This window comes from Bactrocera neohumeralis, chromosome 4, assembly GCF_024586455.1.
Source record: "Bactrocera neohumeralis isolate Rockhampton chromosome 4, APGP_CSIRO_Bneo_wtdbg2-racon-allhic-juicebox.fasta_v2, whole genome shotgun sequence".
Lineage (NCBI taxonomy): Eukaryota > Metazoa > Arthropoda > Insecta > Diptera > Tephritidae > Bactrocera > Bactrocera neohumeralis.
This window is the reverse complement of record NC_065921.1, coordinates 22,890,157-22,911,104: the sequence shown is the minus strand read 5'-3', so window position 1 is coordinate 22,911,104 and position 20,948 is coordinate 22,890,157. Positions and strand designations below refer to the sequence as shown.

Sequence of the window (20,948 nt, the reverse complement as noted above, 5' to 3'; positions counted from 1 at the left end):
ATTATTTTCACATTTCAACAATGCTCTTTCGAGGAGGGTATGCACTCGGTTTGAGTGTTCTAGGAATTCGGATTTTGCAACTACAAACAATTGAGCACACATGTATGTATGTATGTGGCATAAGTGGGCAGGGTCAGTTCATGAATCTTTTTAGAAAATGTATATGGTATTTATGTTCTCAATAATTTTTTAGTGAGAAATCACTTAGAAATTTTCGTTTTGAAATTTGACCCAAATTTAGTTCGTGGAAGAAACAACGGCAGAAAATGGAAGAGTAGTGATTAATGGTGGGAGTCAAACACTTAAAAGAGGTTAATAACAAAGTGGCATTAACAAGTGGGAAACTTTCAGCTGTAGTCACCACATTTGTTTTGAAATAATTATAGAAATGAATTTGAAATAATATTTAAAAACTTTCCTCTGTAATCTATTAGAATTTTTCTTACAAAAATGATTACTGTAAAATCTCTGTCGCTTAAAAAAGCAAACCGCAGAAAGTAAAATTTTTCTAAAGCGGATGCAAGCCCCAAGTGGAATGATCTCCAATACAATCAATGTCTGCAAATGAAACATAAGTACAGTTTCGGATCTCCGTTAACTAGTAAGTCAAAACTGATTTCCGAGCGTCTCCGTAGAGTTCAGACAGAGACAAAATATCGGCAAACTCGATAAAATATGTAACAAATAATGAAAAGCCAATTGGCTTTCTAAAAATGCAATAAGAGATGAATTCTATTTTAGATTCACTGAGGTCATCAGCCTTATAGAATATGTAAAATTTATAGTCCTTAGAAACACTCCTTAATTTTAGCGACGAGTTTTCAGAACTGTCAGAGAAGATAATCTTAGAAATATCTAGATCTATAGCCCTTCTTGAGACCCAAAATTCATTATTGGATAATATTCGATCGAGTAGACCACGTCCAGCAAGCAGTGAAGAAAATATAGCAGCCGTAGCTGACAGTGTACACGAAGACCGGAGAGACTATTCGGTGCCCTTCGCAGCAATTCGGTCTGACGTATGGAACGACTTGGCACATTGTATGTCGATACCTTAAATTAGAAGCGTACAAAATACAGCTTGTGCAAGAACTGAACCCACTCGACGTTCCCAAGCGACATCACTTCCCTCTTGGGCTCTTGAAAAGTTCAAATAATATCCGACGTTTTCGAGCCAAATTTTGTTCAGTCATGATGACTTTGACTCAATGGGTATGTAAACAAGCAAAATCGCCGCATGCTTTCGATTGATAATAAACACTCCCCACTAAATTTGAAGTTTCTCTGTGTTTTCTCTAAGAAAGTAGGGAACCTCGAACTGTATCACCCTATATATATTTTTCTATCGTGTCCGAGACTTAAGCTTTAGTTTTAGATTCCAGATATATAGCAGTAGGAGGCTTCTTAAATTTACATACTCTGCTTCATGTTTTTTGTCTGTCAATTTTCCTATAATTATACCCATCGAGTCTTTCTCTCATGAAATTTTCCTTAGTTCCCTTAGGTAAATACTTTGATTCATCGCGTTTCGTCACGAACTCATGTTCTCAAATTCGACATTTGAAGCCCTTTGTCTTCGAACCTTTTTACTCTACAGCTGACCTCTGTCTCTTGTCTGCCGCTGATGGCGGTTCAAGCTTAAAATTTTGTGGAACCGCTTTCGCGCAATCCTAAGCTCCTACCAGCAGCAACACTTTCAGCATTTCCCTCCCCTCTCTGTTTTGTAGCCATACTTTAGCTATAGGGTTTAGTTCTGTCTGCCGCTGGTTGTGTTGCCTTCAGCTACAGAGTTAGTGCAAGTCTTAACACCTAAATCCACGACAATATCTGTCTTTGTGCTGCTGTTTTTGAGTTCGGTACAAACGCTGGCCTTTTCTTGGTACAACTACTTCTCTCCAGTTGTTATCAGCAGAGTCGAATTTCTTTAATATTTTAGTACTGTGGCCTTTATTGTTGTAGTTCATATTTTGGAGTGTAGAGATTGATCCCCAGCACGCGACGCATGACACCTTTATCTATCCCTTTTTGTTCACCAACCATATTACGACTCTCCATTTGAATGCTGTGCTATTGAGGAGCGACGCATAAAAGTCAGACTTTAGCTAGAAACCTCCCAACCGCAATATGGGCGATCTGTTACCAGCTGTCCCTGTCTCCGCCGTCGTCGTTATAGTGGATTCAGCGAACGTTTTTTGACAATAAACTATATATTTTCACTAAATTCACTGTTCTCTTTTTGTAACCTTAATGTCTATTTATCCAACCTGTCTTTTGGAACTAAGTTACCGCTAGTTTAAAGACACTACATCTTTGCTGCACTAATCGGTTTTCTTCCAGCACGAGCAGCCGTATTTTATTGTTGAGCATTAAACTTCAGGCAAAGGACCAACGGGATATGTATACTAATTGTATGTACATATGTATGTATGTTGAAAGGGCACCGTCTTTCATTGTTGTTATTGTGCGCAGGCAATACACTTTTGACTGACCAAAGTACTAAATGCACAGCTCATGAAATATTGATGTTATGAAGACCAAAGTAGTACGCCTGTCTGGGCTCGGCGTACGAGAAACGAAGAACATCAGCTATGCGACTTTACAGCTGAAAGATTGACATACAACTTCAGTACGTGCTTACTAGTGTATGTATGTATGTGTGTGTGTGTGTGTGTGTCAACTTACAAGTTGTCGTAAATACAAGAAGATCCATATTTATCCGAGACATGTGCGCATGGTGTACTCAGGTCAGGTGAACGTGTTTGTTGCTTCGAGCAAATGGCGCGCTAACAACTTAAGCGCTTTTCTAATCGCATCACGTTTCGGCGAGCGCCTCAACAGGATATTGCAGTACAGCGGCAATACTTTGAATCTTCTGCGCTTCGTGTTTTTTTGTTACTTGAGCTTGCCTTGCTTCTTCTAAGGCGCATAAAAGGCGAAGTTTATCACCAACTTGCTGTTGTTGTGTTGTCAATTTGTTTTTTATGTTAAAAGGTTGTTGTTGTTATTGTTGGTGTTTTAGTCAATGTAGAACTTGAGGCTTTTGATGATGCAAAAATTGCATGCTTACCCTCCCGAGCAAAACGAAGAATAAATAAAGCGCAAAAAAAAAAAAAAACAAATAAAGGGAAAAATGATATTTTTAGTAGAACTGAGGCATACACGAAAATAAACATGTCGAAATAGTTTTTTGCGCTGCTAAAATAATATATCCGAGACAATTGTCTCTGGGGCATAAGTGTTTCGACTGCTGCCACAATAACCGCTACTACACAACAATAGACATTCAGATAGTTGCAACAATATTATCATGCATGCGTTTCCAGGCATTTTGACGATTCAAATGCCGCAAAGCATACTTGAACGTGCAGTCGTAAAACACGCAAACTGGACATGAACAAGCGGCTGCAGCGCACCCAAGTACAACTCTTGCGTAACTTAAGACACTACATGGACGTCAACGGAAACAGCACCAACAGAACATTCTTGAATGTGGTTCACAATACATACACGGTAAATGCCAAAGCAACATTGCAGCAGCAGCCACAAACAGCAGCAAGTACGTCCACAGCATCAGCAACAACAACAACAAAACAGTGATGCAACAACACCGGTTGCATGTTATATGTGCCACAAGGCTCAAAATGCATTTGTGTATGTTGCTCACAAATCCTTTGAAGACTTTGGCACGCTTACTGTGGCAAAAGGAATTTCTAAGTGATGGTGTAGTGTGCCATTCTCGGCAAAGAGCAATGTACATTGTGTTGGATGTATGGAACGACATGGCACATTTAACATCGAGATCTTCAATTGAAAGCGTACAAAATACAGCTTTTACAAGAACTGAAGCCGCTCGACCTTCCCAAGCGATATAGCTTTGCTCTATGGGCTCTTGAAAAGTTCCAAGAAGATCCGACGTTTTCGAGCCAAATTTTGTTGAGCGATGAGGCCCATTTCGTCAACATTTGGTTTCAACAAGTGGGCGACAACTCTCATACATCGCATCAATCAATGGATTTATTGAGAGAACACTTCGGTGAGCAGATAATTTCTCGTTATGGACCGGTCGATTGGCCACTCAGATCGTGTGATATTACACCGTTAAACTTTTTTATGTGGGGATATGGAAAGTCTAAGGTCTATTCGGACAATCCCACTTCAATTCGGGCCTCTGGAGCCAGTTACCAGTCAAAATGCTCGAACGAGTTATCGAAAAATGGACTGAATGCATGGACCGTCCGAGACGAAGCCACGTCAACATTTTAAATATATAATCATCAGAGAATAAAGGCAAAATATTGTTCTTTCGAATGATAATAAACATTCCCCACTAAATTTGAAGTGTCTGTTTTTTTTTGTTAAAAAAGTAGGGAAATGGATCATCCTTTATATGAAAATATCTGTTTAAAGCTACTGGTCATCCTAGATAAGACTACTTAATACTGTTGACCGGATCGTTTTTAAACTCAATTTGAAAAGCTTTGTCGTGATCGCCGACGAAACGTGGAGGCACTGCTGCACAAACATGGCAAAAATCATGACATAGTCGAAACAGTGGACTGCATCAGACGAACTTGTTCCGAAGAAGGCAAAGACTCTCCAGGGGCTCATAAATGTGATTTATATATTGACTACCTGAGAAGGGCTAAAAGCCAAATTAGTGGGACATTTTGATAGGGTTTGCAGAAAAAGTTGTCTATTTTCGAATAAGAAAGTGTTGTTTCACAATTAAAATGCGCTGGGTCGCCATAGCCACAGCCAGTTTTATCGAATCAGGCCACGGAAAACGAATCATATTCTCCGTATTTGGCTCCTAGTGCAAAAATTTGTGTCGAACAGACCCATGCCCCAACCTCCAAAAAAATTAGTTTTCTATCGGCTTAAAGAAATTAGAATATCGCTGGGTTACTTGTATTGGGCTAAAAGTAGCCTATGGTGAGAAATATTTTTTTTCAAACTTCAAACGACTTTAGTTGAATTTTCCACAAGAACTTTCGAGCATAGCTACTTGTAGATTTACAATAAGGTCGGCGTAAAAAATAATTTTTATAATTTTTTATTTTTAATTTTACATAATAATATATTTTTTGTTAGCCTTTGACTGCTTTCAACACACTGTGCCGCCTGAGTAGAAGCATTGATTACATGCAACTACACAAATAAGTCTAAGTTTGAGTTTGGCATGCACATTGCTCCACGGAATGTTTACATGCATAGTATTTCCAAAAAAAAGAAAGGACGAAAAAAGCGCCATCTTATCACCATAAAACTATGCACAGCGCAGTGTTGCTTGCGTCTGCATACCGCTGATCGAATAAAAATAATATATGCGAAGCCAAATGGAAACTTTAAAACTGAAAACTGCAGCAGACTGCGAATTCATAAATTATTCAGGACAACACTTGCAGCGAAACGTATACACCAACACACATACATACGTACACACACGAGTACATATGAGTACATTTTAAGTGGCGGTGCAACAAAAAATCAGCATATAAAGAAGTACTACGGGGTGTATAGACATTTTGAAGAGCACTGTGGCATGCCGGCACGAAGCGTCAAGGTTCAAGCTTGCAGTTGTCATGCCGAAGAATGTTTAAGGACAGCTTTGCGGCGCAAGGCGTAAAACTTTCGCAATTCGAGTGCCAAATATTGCAGGAATTTGGTAGGAAAAGCATTTGGTGTAAAATAAAATTTGCTACGTAGACATTTACGATAGTTTTTCGAAATGGTTTTGAAATAAAAAATTCCTTTATGGCCGGCGATTAAAAGCTTTGTAGCTAAAATTGAGCTTTCATATTAAAAACTGAATGCTTTCAGCAAGTTTTCCGCGAGTTCAAGGCACTGTGGCGGGTTTTCAATTTTTTTTGTTTTGTTCTGTGTTTTTTTTTTGAGTTGGCAACACTGCTTCCGCTAAGATATTTATTTACTTGAAAATGCTTATTCGACTTCACTTCGCTTGCTGATGCCGCACAAATCTTGCTTGGCAATTATTGAGTGTATAAAAAATCGAATTAATTTTTATGCTCATATCAGTTTTTTTTAAGCTTAACAGCGCCGTGCCAAATTTTGATTAATCGTCATTTTTTTATTTTTCTCCACTGCGCCACATTTTTCACCTTCCTTGCCTGTTGCTTCGTTATCGACATTCGTGTTGCCTATAAAGTATTTTGTGGTCAGCTCATTGAAATGTTTAATGACTCAATATTGCGGTTGGAGCTGAGGTGGCTTGATTGGTAGCATGAAAAATACATACACACACACATTTAAGCATATCAATATAAAAGGTAAATACACACGAAACGCCTTTCTTCTATAAATATAACCAGTTCTTTGCCGCGGTGGCGGCCTGTGGGAACGCGCCTGGCGTTGGACCATGTTTGCAGCTCATTAGCGGACGGCCGCGACTCGAGTCACTTCAGTCGTAAATATTGGCTTGTAAATTTATGCATTTTTGTGCGTGTGTATGCCAACATATTGAGCAGTGAGATTAATAATACTTTGAAAATTTTATTGTTTCGTTGAAAAATTTTTATGAAGTCGTAAATAAGTTGGACATATTGCCCTGCCGCTTTAATATTCGAAGTTAGAAATATTTTAGGAGTACGCATACATATGTATGTGTATCTATAAAAATATGAGTAAGCATATATAAGTGTATGTGTGGTGGAAATATACTTATGTTTGGTAGCAAGGAAGCGAGTGCGTTTTAAACTTTTAAAAATAAATTCGGTATGCGAGCCCTCAGCACCATAGCAGCACCATTCCGATAGGGTGCAAAATAATTCTGAGTTATTTTATGCGGTACTCATTGAGAAAAGCAGCCGCTTTGAGCATACATGGACCGTATATGTATATAGGCAACTAAACGTGGACCCACCGTGGCACTCTGGTATTAGTGTTAAAAGGCTTTGCCATAAATAACTTAGACATAAGTCAATATTTATAATACCGCAGCTTATATTATCAACAATATTTATGTAAATTGAATCAGATGTAAGGTTTATGATGACATTCAAAGTGAACATATTTGAGAGAATGTATACTGTCCGATCCTATCAAATTGAAAATATATTAAGGTACTTTGCAGTGTTATCTCCGCTTTAATTGACATTAGTGGTGAATAAACTGCTAAGGAACTTGAACGGCAAAACCCCTAAGATAGAAGCAAATGCGGACGACATTGCCATCTTCATTAAGGGTTAGGTGTCTACAAACCATTAACGGTATTACGTCCACCACTCTCAAAACAGTTCAGAATTGGGCATCGCAAGCAGGTCTGGGGTTGAAGCCGGAGAAAACGGATCTGCTTGTGTTCATAAGAAAGTAAAAAAATCGTCTATGGAGGTTCCCTTCGATAAATGGGACACAACTCTCTCTCAAAGACCGCACCAAGTACTTTGGGGTAGTCTTGGACAGCAAATTGCTGTGGAAGCACAACATGAAAGAAAGAGTCAGATAAGTTAGCAATGCTTTATATGTGTGTAGGTAGATGTTCGGTACAACCTGGAGCTCTCTCCCTCTCTCTCGTACTGGTGCTACACAGCTATTGTAAGACCAATTCCTACCTTCCTCGGTTTGGCAAACAAAAACGGCAATGTAGTCCGTACATGATCCCACTTTTCCACTGAGAAAGAAGGTTCATAGTAAACATAGAAAAAGATGTTTGGTGTAAGATTATGTTAGATACGCGCAAGGATAGCTCGAAAACGTACGATGGATTTGTTGCGGAGAAATACTGTTTAGCGTAAGGCAAAAGTCAGGCGGAAATTCAAAAATCTTTATATTAGGAATGTGGGGACTAAAGTAATTATTGATTAAATTGAACTTAATTTAGGCATCTAGGCATATTATTATTATAAAATAAGTTTTTATGGATTTCTATAATGCATTCAGACAAAAAAGCGAACGGAATTTTTAACTAAAAATCCCATGGAAATGATACTTCAAAAAAATGTATTTTGCTCAGTTGGTAGGACTATCCTTAAACACAATGTCAAATATGAGCGCAATCTGCCAACCACTTTGTTTACAGCAGCTGCTTAAGCCGGTACACATCTGTAGTGTATCGAACAAAGAATCTGTCTCAAATTTTGTATTTCTGTACAAATTTCATATGCGGAATTATTGCGAATGTTGGAAAAGGCTTACGGTGATTCAGTTTTATCAAAAACACAAGCCTACGAATAGTGCAAAGCCTTCAAAGATGGTCGAGAGACGTTCTGGACGACCTTGGACCTCTTCAACTAATGAAAACATTAAAGAAGTGAAGGATATGGTGCTTGAAAATCGTCAAAAAAGTGTTAAAGAGATGGCAACAAAGCTCAATATCCCTCGAGAGGCCGTTCGAATGATTTTGAGGGATATTTTTGCTCGACTCGTACCGACAAAGCCGGATTTTTTTTCAAAAAGTGTACCGTAAACAGGGCTCTTCGAACCTTCTTGATCGAGTGAATTCCCATCCCACATTCATGGAGTGCATTATAACTACCGATGAAACATGGGTTTATAAGTTTGACATACAAAACAAGTTAACAATCTTTAGAATGGAGGGAAACAACGAGACGAAACCAAAAAAAAAAAAAAAACGACGTCAAATCCGCTTAAAAATCAAGGTGACGCTAATTAATCTTTGATATTTGTGGTTTGGTGCATCACGAATTTGTTCCGGAGGGATAGACGATCAATAAAGAATTATATTGGGCCGTATTGATGCGTTTGCGTGAGAATATCCGTCGAAAACCGCCGAAACTGTGAAAGAACAATTCATAAATTTTACACGATGATAATGCACTATCGCATCGAGCCACGAATGTGACCGCATTTAAGGCCAAAAACGTAATGAATACCATCGATCAACCACCGTATTCACCAGATTTGGCTCCATGTGTTTTGTATTGTTCCCCAAACTGAAATTTACCTTCGTGGAACCCGTTTTTAGTCGAACGAAGGGATAAAATTAGCTGAAGGAGCTGAAGGCCATCCCAAAACGTGTTTATAAAAAGTGTTTTGAGGACTGGAAAAATCATTGGCATAAGTGCGTTAGGGATTACTTTGAAGGCGATAAAATAGATATTGATGAATAATTAAATGTTTTGTGTTTTATTTACAATTTTCGGGTACTTTTTTATCATACTATGTATGCATTTACCCCATAAAATTTTTCGAAATTCGATACGGCGTGCATTTTTTTAAGATATCACATACATCAACTTTCCAAATACGTTCCGTTCTCATACATTAATTCTCACTAGTATTAATTATTTTGTTCTGTTGCACTCAAACTGCAATCAATTCCAAATTGACTGCGATTAATTAAAATAATTACTTCATTATTTTGCGTATAAATTGAATGCCAGAGATGGCTTAAACGATTTGCTGTCATTCATTATGATTATGTTGGGTTTAATTTTCAATTTGAAAGCCAACGACGCGCATGCGCAGCTGTCGCTACAAGCAACACTGATCATATGCACGCAAATGGTATGTTTGTATGTATGTGTATTGTTGAAGTGCAGCTGGTCAATTGATAAAGTGAAATTTGCGTTGATATTAACTGTTTACACGCGCAAATATATTAAAGTGTAATGGAAATAAAAATGCAAATTTAATTATGTAACAGGCAAAAACATGTGGGCGATACATGCGAACACACATAAGCACACACATGTGTACACACCTACGCGTATTTGATGCTGAGCTGCGGGCGTGCACGGCATATTTAAGCCTCCAATGCATAATTAAATTGCTCATAATGTGCTGTGATTACACGCTAATGAAATGCAACAGCGCAGCCGAACAATGAGATGAGACGCCGTTGAGCTGGATTGAGGCGTAGCAGTAACAGTAATGTTGCAGCAGCTGACCTCGAGGTCACTGTCAGCGCTGCGTACATTATGTGCGCATGATTATGTTGTCAAGGCATTGATTACCCATCTGCCTGTGTGCCGTTATAGTGAAATGCTGGCTGCGTCGCTGATAGCGCTCGGATTATGCGTGTACCGGGTGACACGTAAGGTCGGTGAAGTGAAGTGAAGTGAAGTGAAGAGTCTATTTTTTCACTAGGGCATCAGTATTAAGAATGCATAAAATTGCAATTAAATTATTAAATATGCATTAAGGGATAAGCGCGCTGATGTCGAATTGAGCAAATGTTAAAAGCATATAATTCTGAGTAAAATCATAATATTTGTGGAAAAGAATATAAAAATGATTTCAAAAGTACTTAATGCAAGCGAAAAAATTAATGCGTACATTTGGCTTAAAAATAAGCTTTTGTAAACAATTACGAGCAATAAAGAAGCTAATAGCAGGTTGGGCTATTTGGGTGGAAGGCTAAAGGGAGGATATACCTTGAGCTGTATAAAATTGCATTATTGGAGTCACTTATAAGCCTAATAGCTTATTTATAATCAGTTACGAGAAGAAATTTTATGATTTACGATCTCATGTACCTGTGAAGGACATTTTACTTAAAGTGTATGAAATGAAATGAAATGGCGGCGAGACGTGTCTGAAATCGCGGTACAACATTTGCATGGTCAATGAGAGCGTGTTCTACAAAACCAATCACTTTATGGAGTGTTGATTTTTCCAAAGGTAGTTCAGGGGATCAATATGTTATACAGGCTGAAAGTTCGTGCCGGTTTAACAAAAAAAAAAAACATTTTAATGATTAGGGAGGATGGAGTCATGTGTAGAATATCATGCAAGTGAGGAAAGTTCTCTGAGCGGCATTCACTTCGGATTGGCCAGAAACGATTCTTTTACATAAGGCTTAGGCAGCTCCCGACTTCCAGTCTTAAACCAAGTATCCTCTGGATAGCCAAAAAACATTCCTTTGAAGACCAGCTAAAGTGAGAAAGCGAACCGTTCATCCCTAGGGTTGTGCGCTGGGTTTGGGACCGGCATGTAACGCCCCCAATGACAGGGAAACAACAGCCTCGAATGAGACATCTCCCATTTGATGACGGCCACTGAAAACGCAATAAGGATTGCGATTTAAAGGCATACATTTGGAATGTCCGGTCCCTTCATTGGGAAGGTGCCGCTGAACAGCTGGTTGATGTTCTCGTAAGAGCAAAGGATGACATCACCCCGCGTCCGAGAGTGTGATGGCCGGGACAAGTACTGAGACGAGTAGGTCCTTGTCGCATTTACTACAGTGGCCATTTAAAGGAGTGCAAATTCGGTGTGGGATGTAGTTAGACCTCACTTTCAAAAGACAAGTGTATAAATTTTCCGTCGTCGTCCAATTGGTTCGTGGGGTATAGCAAAGCTTGGTATTAATTTTATTTTTTGATTAGCTGCTGATAGTTAACGGTGACTTTAGGCCAGCTGAATACAACTATGCTCGTCTCGTTGGAATTTGAAACGATGTCAAAATACCGCTTCGATACAATTGTCGTATATACCGAAGTTCGGCGAAGAATTTTGTAAACTTAAACAGCAGCAAACAAGTTTTTTCTACTCCCTCTAGGCTAGTCGGAGCAACCATTTTTTGTCGTGGTTTGCTTTATCCTATACGAATGGATTATGTGAGCCTCTAAGACGATAAAACTAAAGAGAAAAAGTTATTGTGGTTGATTGTAAAAGGGGAAGACCGAACTTGAGTTTGGAAATGATTTCACTACCATCGTATTCTTGGATCCTATGTACATATATTAATCTGATTCTTCTTTCTTAAAAATACCCCTACAGTGTAGAGGTTTTCGAAGCTTCATACGATCTGTCTAATCTTAACTTCTGGAAATAAGACCAAGCAGCTGTCAACATCGCCAGTGTTGCCTTTTCGAAAATTCCAATGATTTGGATATCATTTCTATTCTCAGGAACTGTGCGCGACGTCACTATTAAACAGTGAAGCTGTGATTCAACAAAATCTACCGAAAGTGAGCGTATTGTAAAAGAGTTATCGGATTCAATTGTATGAACCCAATGTTCATAAACGTTCTTTTAACTTAGTCATTAATGAAATAAATATCGCGGATTACCAGCTTAAATATGGACATTATCAGTTTATCAGAAATCAACTCTTCAACAAAGTTATTTATTTTAAAGGGCTTCCAAACTTAAGCGAAATATTAATAAAACCGTATTTATTAAAAAGAGCTAGAAATAACGGAGCAATACATAAGCAATGAGAATCCAGTTCAATTTAAAATCTTTCACAAAGGGTGGAACTAAACTAAAAACTATAATTATATGCTAAAACTACAGTTCAACAACGTCTTAGGTTACCAACGATCTAGCAGATAATATGAAACCTACTAAAACATATAGCTGTCATACAAACTCAACGATCACAACTAAGTATGTGCTCGTATGGAATTTTTTTTGTTTTAACAAGAGCTCTTCATGGAATTTAGCGCATTAATATTACTATAAAGCAGCGCTAGAATCTCCAAAGCAAATTGTTCAGATCAGACCACTATAGCAAATAGCTGCCATAAAAACTGACGGAACAAACTCAAGGCCTTTTAGGAGGCACTTTTTTATTATCACGGATTTTTGTCTACGGTATAGCTACAAGCTCCAAAAAATTGTTCAGAGCGGACGGCTGGAGCATACAAGTATAACAAAGTTTCCATACAAAATGACCGTTCCATATCAGGATATGGATATACCCTTTTATGCTATAAAAATCCATCTATAAAGGATATTCTAGTTTCTGTGCAGCTGAAGTTAATATTTTTTATTGCTCTTACTTACTTTAAGCCCTAGTTGAAATTTTCGAAAACGAGTTTCGAGCTTAAATCTGCAGTGTTCAAAGATATCATTGGCTGGTCCAATTTCTCTTTACGAATATTTACATATGTACATATATTTTGTATATTCTTTATTACAACAATCTGTATCGAACCAACTCCAGAAGCCTTTGGGCAATAGCTTAGGTTTTAGAAGCTCAAAAGCATTTATAATCTTTTTGAAAAACTCTACAGAAAGCTCAAAGAAAGTTCGTTAGTGCGGTGCCGGAGGTCTAGCTTAAGCCAAAACCAAATGTGGAATGTGTCACACTTCAAATGGCAGCTAAACTTAAGGTTTGTTATTGGTGGGCTTGAGGTCTAACTAAAGCACAATTGGACCGTTTGCCACCTCAAACATTCATAGAATACTTAATATGTGAAACGATTACTTTAATATTATACTTCAGCTCAGCTGTTAAAACGCTTACCCCAGTGATTGGGCTTTAAATTTATTTATTTGCATAATCGCACAGTTTACACGATAATTTTCAATTGACCAGTTTTAAGCGCCTTTTATACCATTTCACCGGTTTAACTCATTTATGCATGTCCATTTTTTGGCGTCAAAGCGAACCGGTGTGGGAAAATGAAAAATGTGCCCGACGACTCTTGCCACCTTTTTGCACAGCTTTTTTGTCAAAATGCAAGAAATTTCGCAAATAAATTACAACAAAAAGGAATTACACGTTAAACTCTTTTTAAAATATTACACAAATGTGAATTCCACTTTTAGTACGAAAAAACAAAAAAAAAAAACAAAAACAACAGCAGAACCCGAACAATCGGCGGACAAAAAGCTGTATAAAAGCTAAAAAACATTAATAAAAAAATTAATCACACACAAGAACCAAGCAAACATTTAAATGTGTTTATGCCCTGTATGCATGTGTATTTGGCGTATGTTTTTTGTTTACCTCTCTTGTGTTTGGCATAATTCGTGACCTCGTTGCTGCAGCACGGCTGTTCGTAGTAAAAATTCCATGTATTCTCATAATCGCAGGATATGTGCGGCACACACTGCAACAGCAACAAAACTGCAGCGTAGAAGAACAACATTGCTGATTTGGTTGTTGTTGCTCTAGCTGGTTTTGCTGGTCGCCGCAATTGGATTATTGTGGTGTTGGGATTTTGTGTGGGCGGCATTTTTTTGTTTTAGTTGCTTTAGTTGGTGGTTGTTGTTGTTGCGCGTATTGCATGCGCAACGTTTTTTACGCGCGTTGGTTATTATTTTGTTGTTGTTGTTTGAAGTTATTTTTTGTTTTTGTTGTTGTAATTGTTGTTGTTTAAACTTATTTTGTTGTGGTAATTTTATTTGTTTGTTGTTTCTACTTATTTTATTGCTGTAGTTGTTGTTGTTGTTGTTTCAATTTTTGTTGTTGTTGTTTCACTTATTTTGGTGTTTTTATCTTTTTACTTATTTTATTGCGGTGCTTTTGCTCTTTGTTGTTGTTGTTTTTAACTTAATTTGTTGTTGTATTATCTGCTTTTAATGAAAGTACGAATATAATTTTTTATAATATTTATTTACATTTTATTTGCACTTTTTCTACACAAACATATACATTTATGTATTTTTAATTTTTTCACACACTGTTGTTGTTATTGTTGTTTTCCATTAAGCTCGCATTGTTTTCCAGTTATTTATACAATATTACTATTTATGATGTTTTCGCTGCCCGCATGCCGCGAACGTATGCACGTGCATGTATGTGTGTGGGTGTGTGCATCTGAAATTTATGCTTGATCCTTTTTACCTTAATGCCGGCGCGTTGCGTACGTGCCTTTTGCCTGAAATGGGCTTTTTTGCCAATGAATTATTATTATTAAATTTATTTGTTTACTATTTAAGACGAATAAATGCCGTTCATTGATATTATTATTTATTGCATTATTATATGGCACGTTGCCTTTGGTTGTTGCTATTGCTTTTCACTGTTATTTTTATTATTTATTTGTTTATTCAATTTTTACACGGTAGCGCGTTGAACAGTGCAGTGATAATAAATATTTGATTATTGTGTTATTTTTGTAATTTTCATTATGGTTCATCAGTGAATTTATATTGCGATGGCATTAAAGGTGATATATTTATTCAAAAGGCATTAAAAGCCCATAAGTACATACTTGCAATTTTTAATTTTGCGGGGGAAAGAGGTGTAGATAAATAGCCTCTTATGTGATTTTTGTGGGTGGTTAAAAGCAACTTTTAAGTGCATAAACCCAAATGATGTTTAAGTCGCTTAAGTATGCATTTAAATACGTGAGTAACACGGAGAGTAGAGCGCGGAAAAAAATCAATTTAAATCTCAACTCTCATATCTGAACATTTTAAGTCAACATCATTAATGTCAACAAGGAAAAATAAGTTATCATAAATTAAATTTTAGAGAGTGCCGAATCAAACAGTTATGGAACTCGAGTTCTTAACTAGCACTCAGTGACCTTTGCGCTCTATTTTTCTGGAGATTTTATAACTTTTAGTAACTTAGATAAGATTTAAATTTCTGGTGCAAAATTAAGAAGGAAAAGGTATTCAAGGTATTATTTTTTTTAAGTCTCACAGCAGCTGGGATTTTTGCTAGAATTGATCAGGAGTTTATTCTGTCAGATGAAGATAAGAGTCGCCCCACGTATCGTGAACCTCGTTTCAGTATAAAATAACGAAATTTAGTTTTCACAGCACTGCAGGTTACCAGTTATATGAGCACCCAGAAGGCACAAGAATTTTCAGAGAGTTAATAAGCTAAATTATAAGGAAAATAATAATATGTTCCTCATTGTAAGGGTGCTTTGATTTTACGAAACCGTATTTAAGCCAATACTGTTCTATGGTGTATTTGTCTAGTAGCGGGCGCTCGACAAAGCCACACTTATTAAACAGCTGGAATAGCTGGTGTTCAACGAGCGGCTCTCATTGGCATCAGCGATGCACTACGTACAACACCAACGATGGCACTTAATGTACGTATAGCACCCGTCGACATAGCTGGCATATGCATTGCTCTATGGTTGCTATCAGACTCGGAAAATCTGGACAGCTTAAAAGTTTCAGTGTGGGGCATTCCGACATCCTCGCACTTTGATTGCATCTCTATTAACTTGGAACCCTGCTCTCCTGAACCTACTCCTAGCCGCACATTCGATCGATAGCTATATGGGTGGAGCATAGTCGCAAAAGAAGAGGCTCAGTAAGATTTTTCACACATACTTCGATACTTATTTAAGTATAATATTGGAAGGGGAGATTTCTGCCGGGAGCTCTCAAAAAATGCTTGTTTGAGATTGCCAGACCACTGTAGTGTTTTTAAAGCAGAAGTTGGCAGCTATTAAGGTATCAGCAGATGTAATTCAACGAAGCGCAGCTTATGTTAAGAGGTATGCATTCATTTTCAGAGCTGAACTGCCATAAAGGTCTTGAGCTCGCTAACAGTGAATTCAAAGCTAGTCAAGAAGTATATGACCTCGCTATCTGTGGCGTCAAGCTAATTCCATATTAAACATGCCTGATGGGGGTTGCGACAACCTTCTGGCCCAGAGTGGAACTAGATATTATTGACACTCACGTGGTGAGGTTAAATATTTTTGAGGATGCAACTTGTCAAATCTAGACACTTTATCGTTCACTGTCCAGCAATCGTCCAATTAAGGTTAAAGCATCTCGGTTGTTATACTCTCTACGATCTCGGCGAACTGGCTGGATTAGATATCAGCCAGCTTAATTAATTTTCGTCTGTTCGTTTTGAACCATTCTTAGAAGTTCTGGCCATCACAACGAACAAGCATCTCTGGCAGTCCAAGTGGGATTATTAGTGGTCTCACGAATATCAGTCTACTTACCTAACCTAACTCAATATAAAGTTTTTCTTAAACGAAAATTTAGATACCACTTGTGGAAATACTCATTATTTATATCAATTATTTCTGAAATATGAATGAATGAGAACATTGCAATGGCAGTTGGAGTAGATTGCAAACAGGTTTAGTTTTAAATCTCTCCATAAATCCTTTCATTTTTGCTGAAGCGAGTCTTAAGGGCCGGTCTTGCTGACATATATTTTCCACATTATTGTTATGACTAATTGTTCGTTTTATAAATAAAAATAGCATTGACCTGAGAAAATATTTTGTAACATTCGGTGCATCTTACATTTGTGTTGAGGCTGGTGTTTCGTAGAAAAATTAAATCTATCGTACGCAGGGTGAAGCATATTTGAAAAATTTGAAAAAATTAAAAATTTTGAATTAGAGTAAACAACGCCAGAGATATTTCTACAGATTCCGTTGAATATATACTCCTACAACCATATTTAGAGTAAACAAATTATCTATGCATACATATGAAAAATAATATTTGTTTCTTCTATTGCTACTTCTACTTCTTGGTGTCTTTGAAGAACATCACTCCACTGACTCCAAGCTGACACGACGCGTTTGTATACCCATTTATTGCATTTTGTTTGTTTTGAAATTTTCTTTATTTTGAATTTCACTGGAAGAAGTCAAAGAGCAAACCACAATGACAGACGAATAAAGAAAAGGCACAAAAATAACAGCACAGCGGAAAACTGGTTTCAGACAATGCGTATGCCTACACAACAATTAACCGCAAAGGCAATGTGTACATGGGCACGAGTATATAAGGTGCATATGGTATATACATACAGATATGTATACGAACATATGGAAGCATAGATGGTGATAAAATGGGAGCGCTTGAGCGGATACAAAGACGTGCCCATTGGAGAGCGAATAGCAGGGAACTGTGTTTATATTTATAGAGGAGGAGTTGCCAATTAGATGGAAAAATGTAGGAAGTAGCTATGGAAGTAAAACAGAAATTATTTTAAAGAATATTTGATATTTGTTACGTCATTGCTTAAAATAAATTAATATTTTTGTAAACCATAAATTTCTTTTTTATTTTTTTTTTTTTTTGTAAGAAAGCAGACTTTTGAAATCACTTTACTTTATAGGCGTTCCTGTATTAATCTTTAAATATTTTTTCAAATAATTGAAATTAGAAAACCGTTTTCATTGATTTTTCACATAAGACGAAGAAAAATTTAAACTTTAAAGAAGACGTTTACGCCTACAATGATGCCATCTGGCAACTTTGCATATCACTTTTGCTAAATAAAGAGAGTTCTTATGAATTCCACAAGACAAATAGGTACACATTTCATATGGCAAATTCTTCACAATAAGAAAAAAGTTAAATAAGAAACTATTAATTCCATTTTTAAGTGGCATCGATTTTTTAAATTTTTTCATAAAATATATATTTATTTTATTCAAATTCGAACACACTTTAATTGAACACTCTTTGCAATTAAATATTTCTCTAAAAATTGCTTTTCGCTTCTCCAATCCCACAGCCTCAAATATTTCACTTTCTTTCAAAAATATAAAAAATACATTTGAATTACATATTTAATATGCAATTCACTGAAATTTAAAATAAACACGCAAACAAATATATTTTCATTTTAAACAAAAATGCATACAGATATTGCTGTATGAGCACACATATACAACTTGTATTTAAGTATGTGTAAACCGCACGAAATCTTCAATATCCGCTACAAAACATGCGTCTCTATGTACCAACACCGCTCAGATCACTGAACCGCTTCAACAAATACAAATTTCTGCAGCCACAAAATGTCCAGTGTTTTTACTGATCTTCAGAAGTGTTTCGCTTCCAATTAGTTCCAGTGGGAATTACAAGAAGACAACAAACGAAGTAAATTCCAATAGAGTTTGTTTTGCTATGCTGTGCGAGCTGATGGTAGGCAAACAACAGCCTTTGGAAAGTGTATGAGAGCGTGTAAGAGCACGTGGGAGCGCCGGAGCAGGTAAACAAAAGTCAAACGATCGTTGCAGTAAAAATGCAACAGGCAATAATAATTTGTTTGAGGGTTTATTAATGAGAGAATTTGGCAAAAGGCAATAATTTTGAGTATAAATTACTTTTAATTGAAGTAAATAAGCAGAAGAAATGTAATATGAAAAAATTAGTGATTTCAAAGTTGAATCAGTTGAAGAACATACTTAGATGTAGCAAAGTATACAATGAGCTTGTATACAGAAATCGTAAGCAGTCTGAAGAGCATTTATCAGATGTGTCTCTCTTAAAATGCTCATGTGCTGTGCTGCCATACGGATTTAAAAAAAAATTAAAATTCACTGAAAATCTTATATTAAAAGATCTATATTTCTCAGTTTTTTACACCTTTTACTTAAATGTCAACCAGAAGAAAACGCATAACTGAAATATTCTTCAGCACAGTGTACAAGTGTTAACGAAACATAGAAATACGGTTGGGGAACTACATTGAGCTATTGACTTACAAAACAAAACCATTTTTTAATTAAAAAATTTAAGAAATTATTTGAATAAACACTAATTAATTGTTAAGAAATGAGAAAGAATTTATATCGTTACCAATCCGAAATAGTTTCACTATAACAAAAAACAGAAAATACAACCAGCGCCTAAATGCATGCAAATAAATTATAATAAATATAATAATTCTAAACCGCTGTGTTGGTGGCTGTTGCTAAAGTGGGGTAGTTAAAAATGAATTATAGTAAAACCTATGTATGTACATCGAAACATTGTGAATCAAATGGAAGAAAAACCGAGCATAAGCTCTAGAAATTTTTGCAACTACAACTTTTAATGCAATAGGTACTTTTTCAATAGCCTTTTTTTTAAAGATCACGCGTGAGTTGTCTCAAGCTGTCATGTTTTTTTTATTTAGTATTGTTTGATATTTCATCATGGAAAGACTTATGCCCGAAACCGCGATTACATATCGAAAATTCACATTCTGTAAAGAATGTATTTTAGTCACAAAGATACGCCTATTATGAAGAAACACGCTCTGTTTCCGTTGAGATGACTCAAATATTGGCCGATATATGCAGTATAAAGTCACCCGGAAGTTCGCAAATCCTTATATTAGGTACATATATGGGGTTTTAGCAAAATATTGACCCGATTCAACACATTTTTGATTGACAGAGTTACTATTGTCAAGAAAGGATTCTCTCTGAATTTCAATTGTACATCCCATACATTGACCAGTATTATCTGTCAAGTTTCAGTTGAATTTGGAGAATCTTTGTTCATAAGGAGGCATACTATAAATCAATTATTAGTGCGAAGTTTTAGCCTGTATATCAATTGCTTCACATTTGTGCATTGGAAAGTGTAAGAATAAAATGAAATTTAAAATTATTTTTTGGGGAAGCAGGCGTAGTTGTGGTCCGATTTTGCCCATTTTCACACTGTCACATATGAATATGAAAAGCATGTCACGTACTAAATTCAATAAGTCGAAATCGGTCAGTCGGATCCCGAGATATGAAATTTCAGCAAAAAGTGGACGGGGTCACGCCCACCGTCTAATTCTCACACCGGCTCTCATACAATCTCGGAGATAAAATTAAATGTCTTTGACGTATTAAGTTAATGATTTACTGCGGTTTGAGTATTTCTTAACTCATTTTAACTACCGTTATATGGAGAGTAAGCGGTGTTATCTACAGACTTCATCCATTTTCACACTGTCGATAGGAGTTCTTAGAATATTTTAGCTTAGCAAATTTGATTATTGTAGCTTTGGTGGTTTAGGCGATATGAACATTAAACTTATTAGAGGGCGGGGCCACACCTATTTTTTAAAAATTATTTGCCCCATCCTTGCTACTGCTGTCCTTTACACCAAAGAAGAGTTTTATGTCTTACTTTAGTGATTAGCTATAGCACTTTACAAGTTTTCGGTTAATGGCGTTTTGTGGGCGAAGCAGTAGCCCGATTAGGTCCATCTACCAACTTGTATTTTTTTTTGCACATACCAAGATTTATCACTATATATGTATACCTCAATTTTTACTAAAGTTACAGCTTGCATGGACAGCCTGTCACCCGGATTTCAACTTTTCTCGTCATCTTGATCATTTATATACAAGGTACGTTCCAAAGTAAACTGGAATCTAGCGCCCTGGTGGCGCCATATATATGTATGTCGATTGATGCGTTAGAATCTGCTATCTTTATCGGTTGTCCAGTGAGAATTTCATGACATTTCATCGATTGGAAGTGAAGTTATTGCGTTTTAAGTGTCAGTATGTTTGTGTTATCGGTGCGAAAATAAGCTTCGAACAAAGAGCCAACATTAAATTTTGTTTCAAAAT

The 20,948-nt window shown here is 36.7% G+C and overlaps 1 protein-coding gene across 10 annotated transcripts in view; it reads right to left on the bottom strand.

Moving 5' to 3' along the window:
• LOC126757502 (semaphorin-2A) overlaps positions 1 to 20,948 on the bottom strand; it is a 297,429-nt gene that overhangs the window by 111,850 nt on the left and 164,631 nt on the right. For 2 of the 10 annotated variants that reach the window (XR_007666745.1, XM_050471460.1), the window contains exons 1-2: positions 18,251 to 18,363; positions 13,661 to 14,226 (exon numbers count right to left, since the gene is read on the bottom strand). The exons of 3 other annotated variants lie outside the window; for them this stretch is intronic. Coding sequence is in view for 6 of the 7 variants with exons in the window: in XM_050471460.1 (XP_050327417.1) it covers positions 13,661 to 13,889 (229 nt within the window). In the remaining variant the exon portion in view is untranslated. Of the gene's footprint in view, positions 1 to 13,660; positions 14,230 to 14,500; positions 14,545 to 18,250; positions 18,365 to 20,948 lie in introns of those variants that run through there. 5 more of the 10 variants (XM_050471462.1, XM_050471466.1, XM_050471461.1 and 2 more) reach the window with 5 other exon arrangements.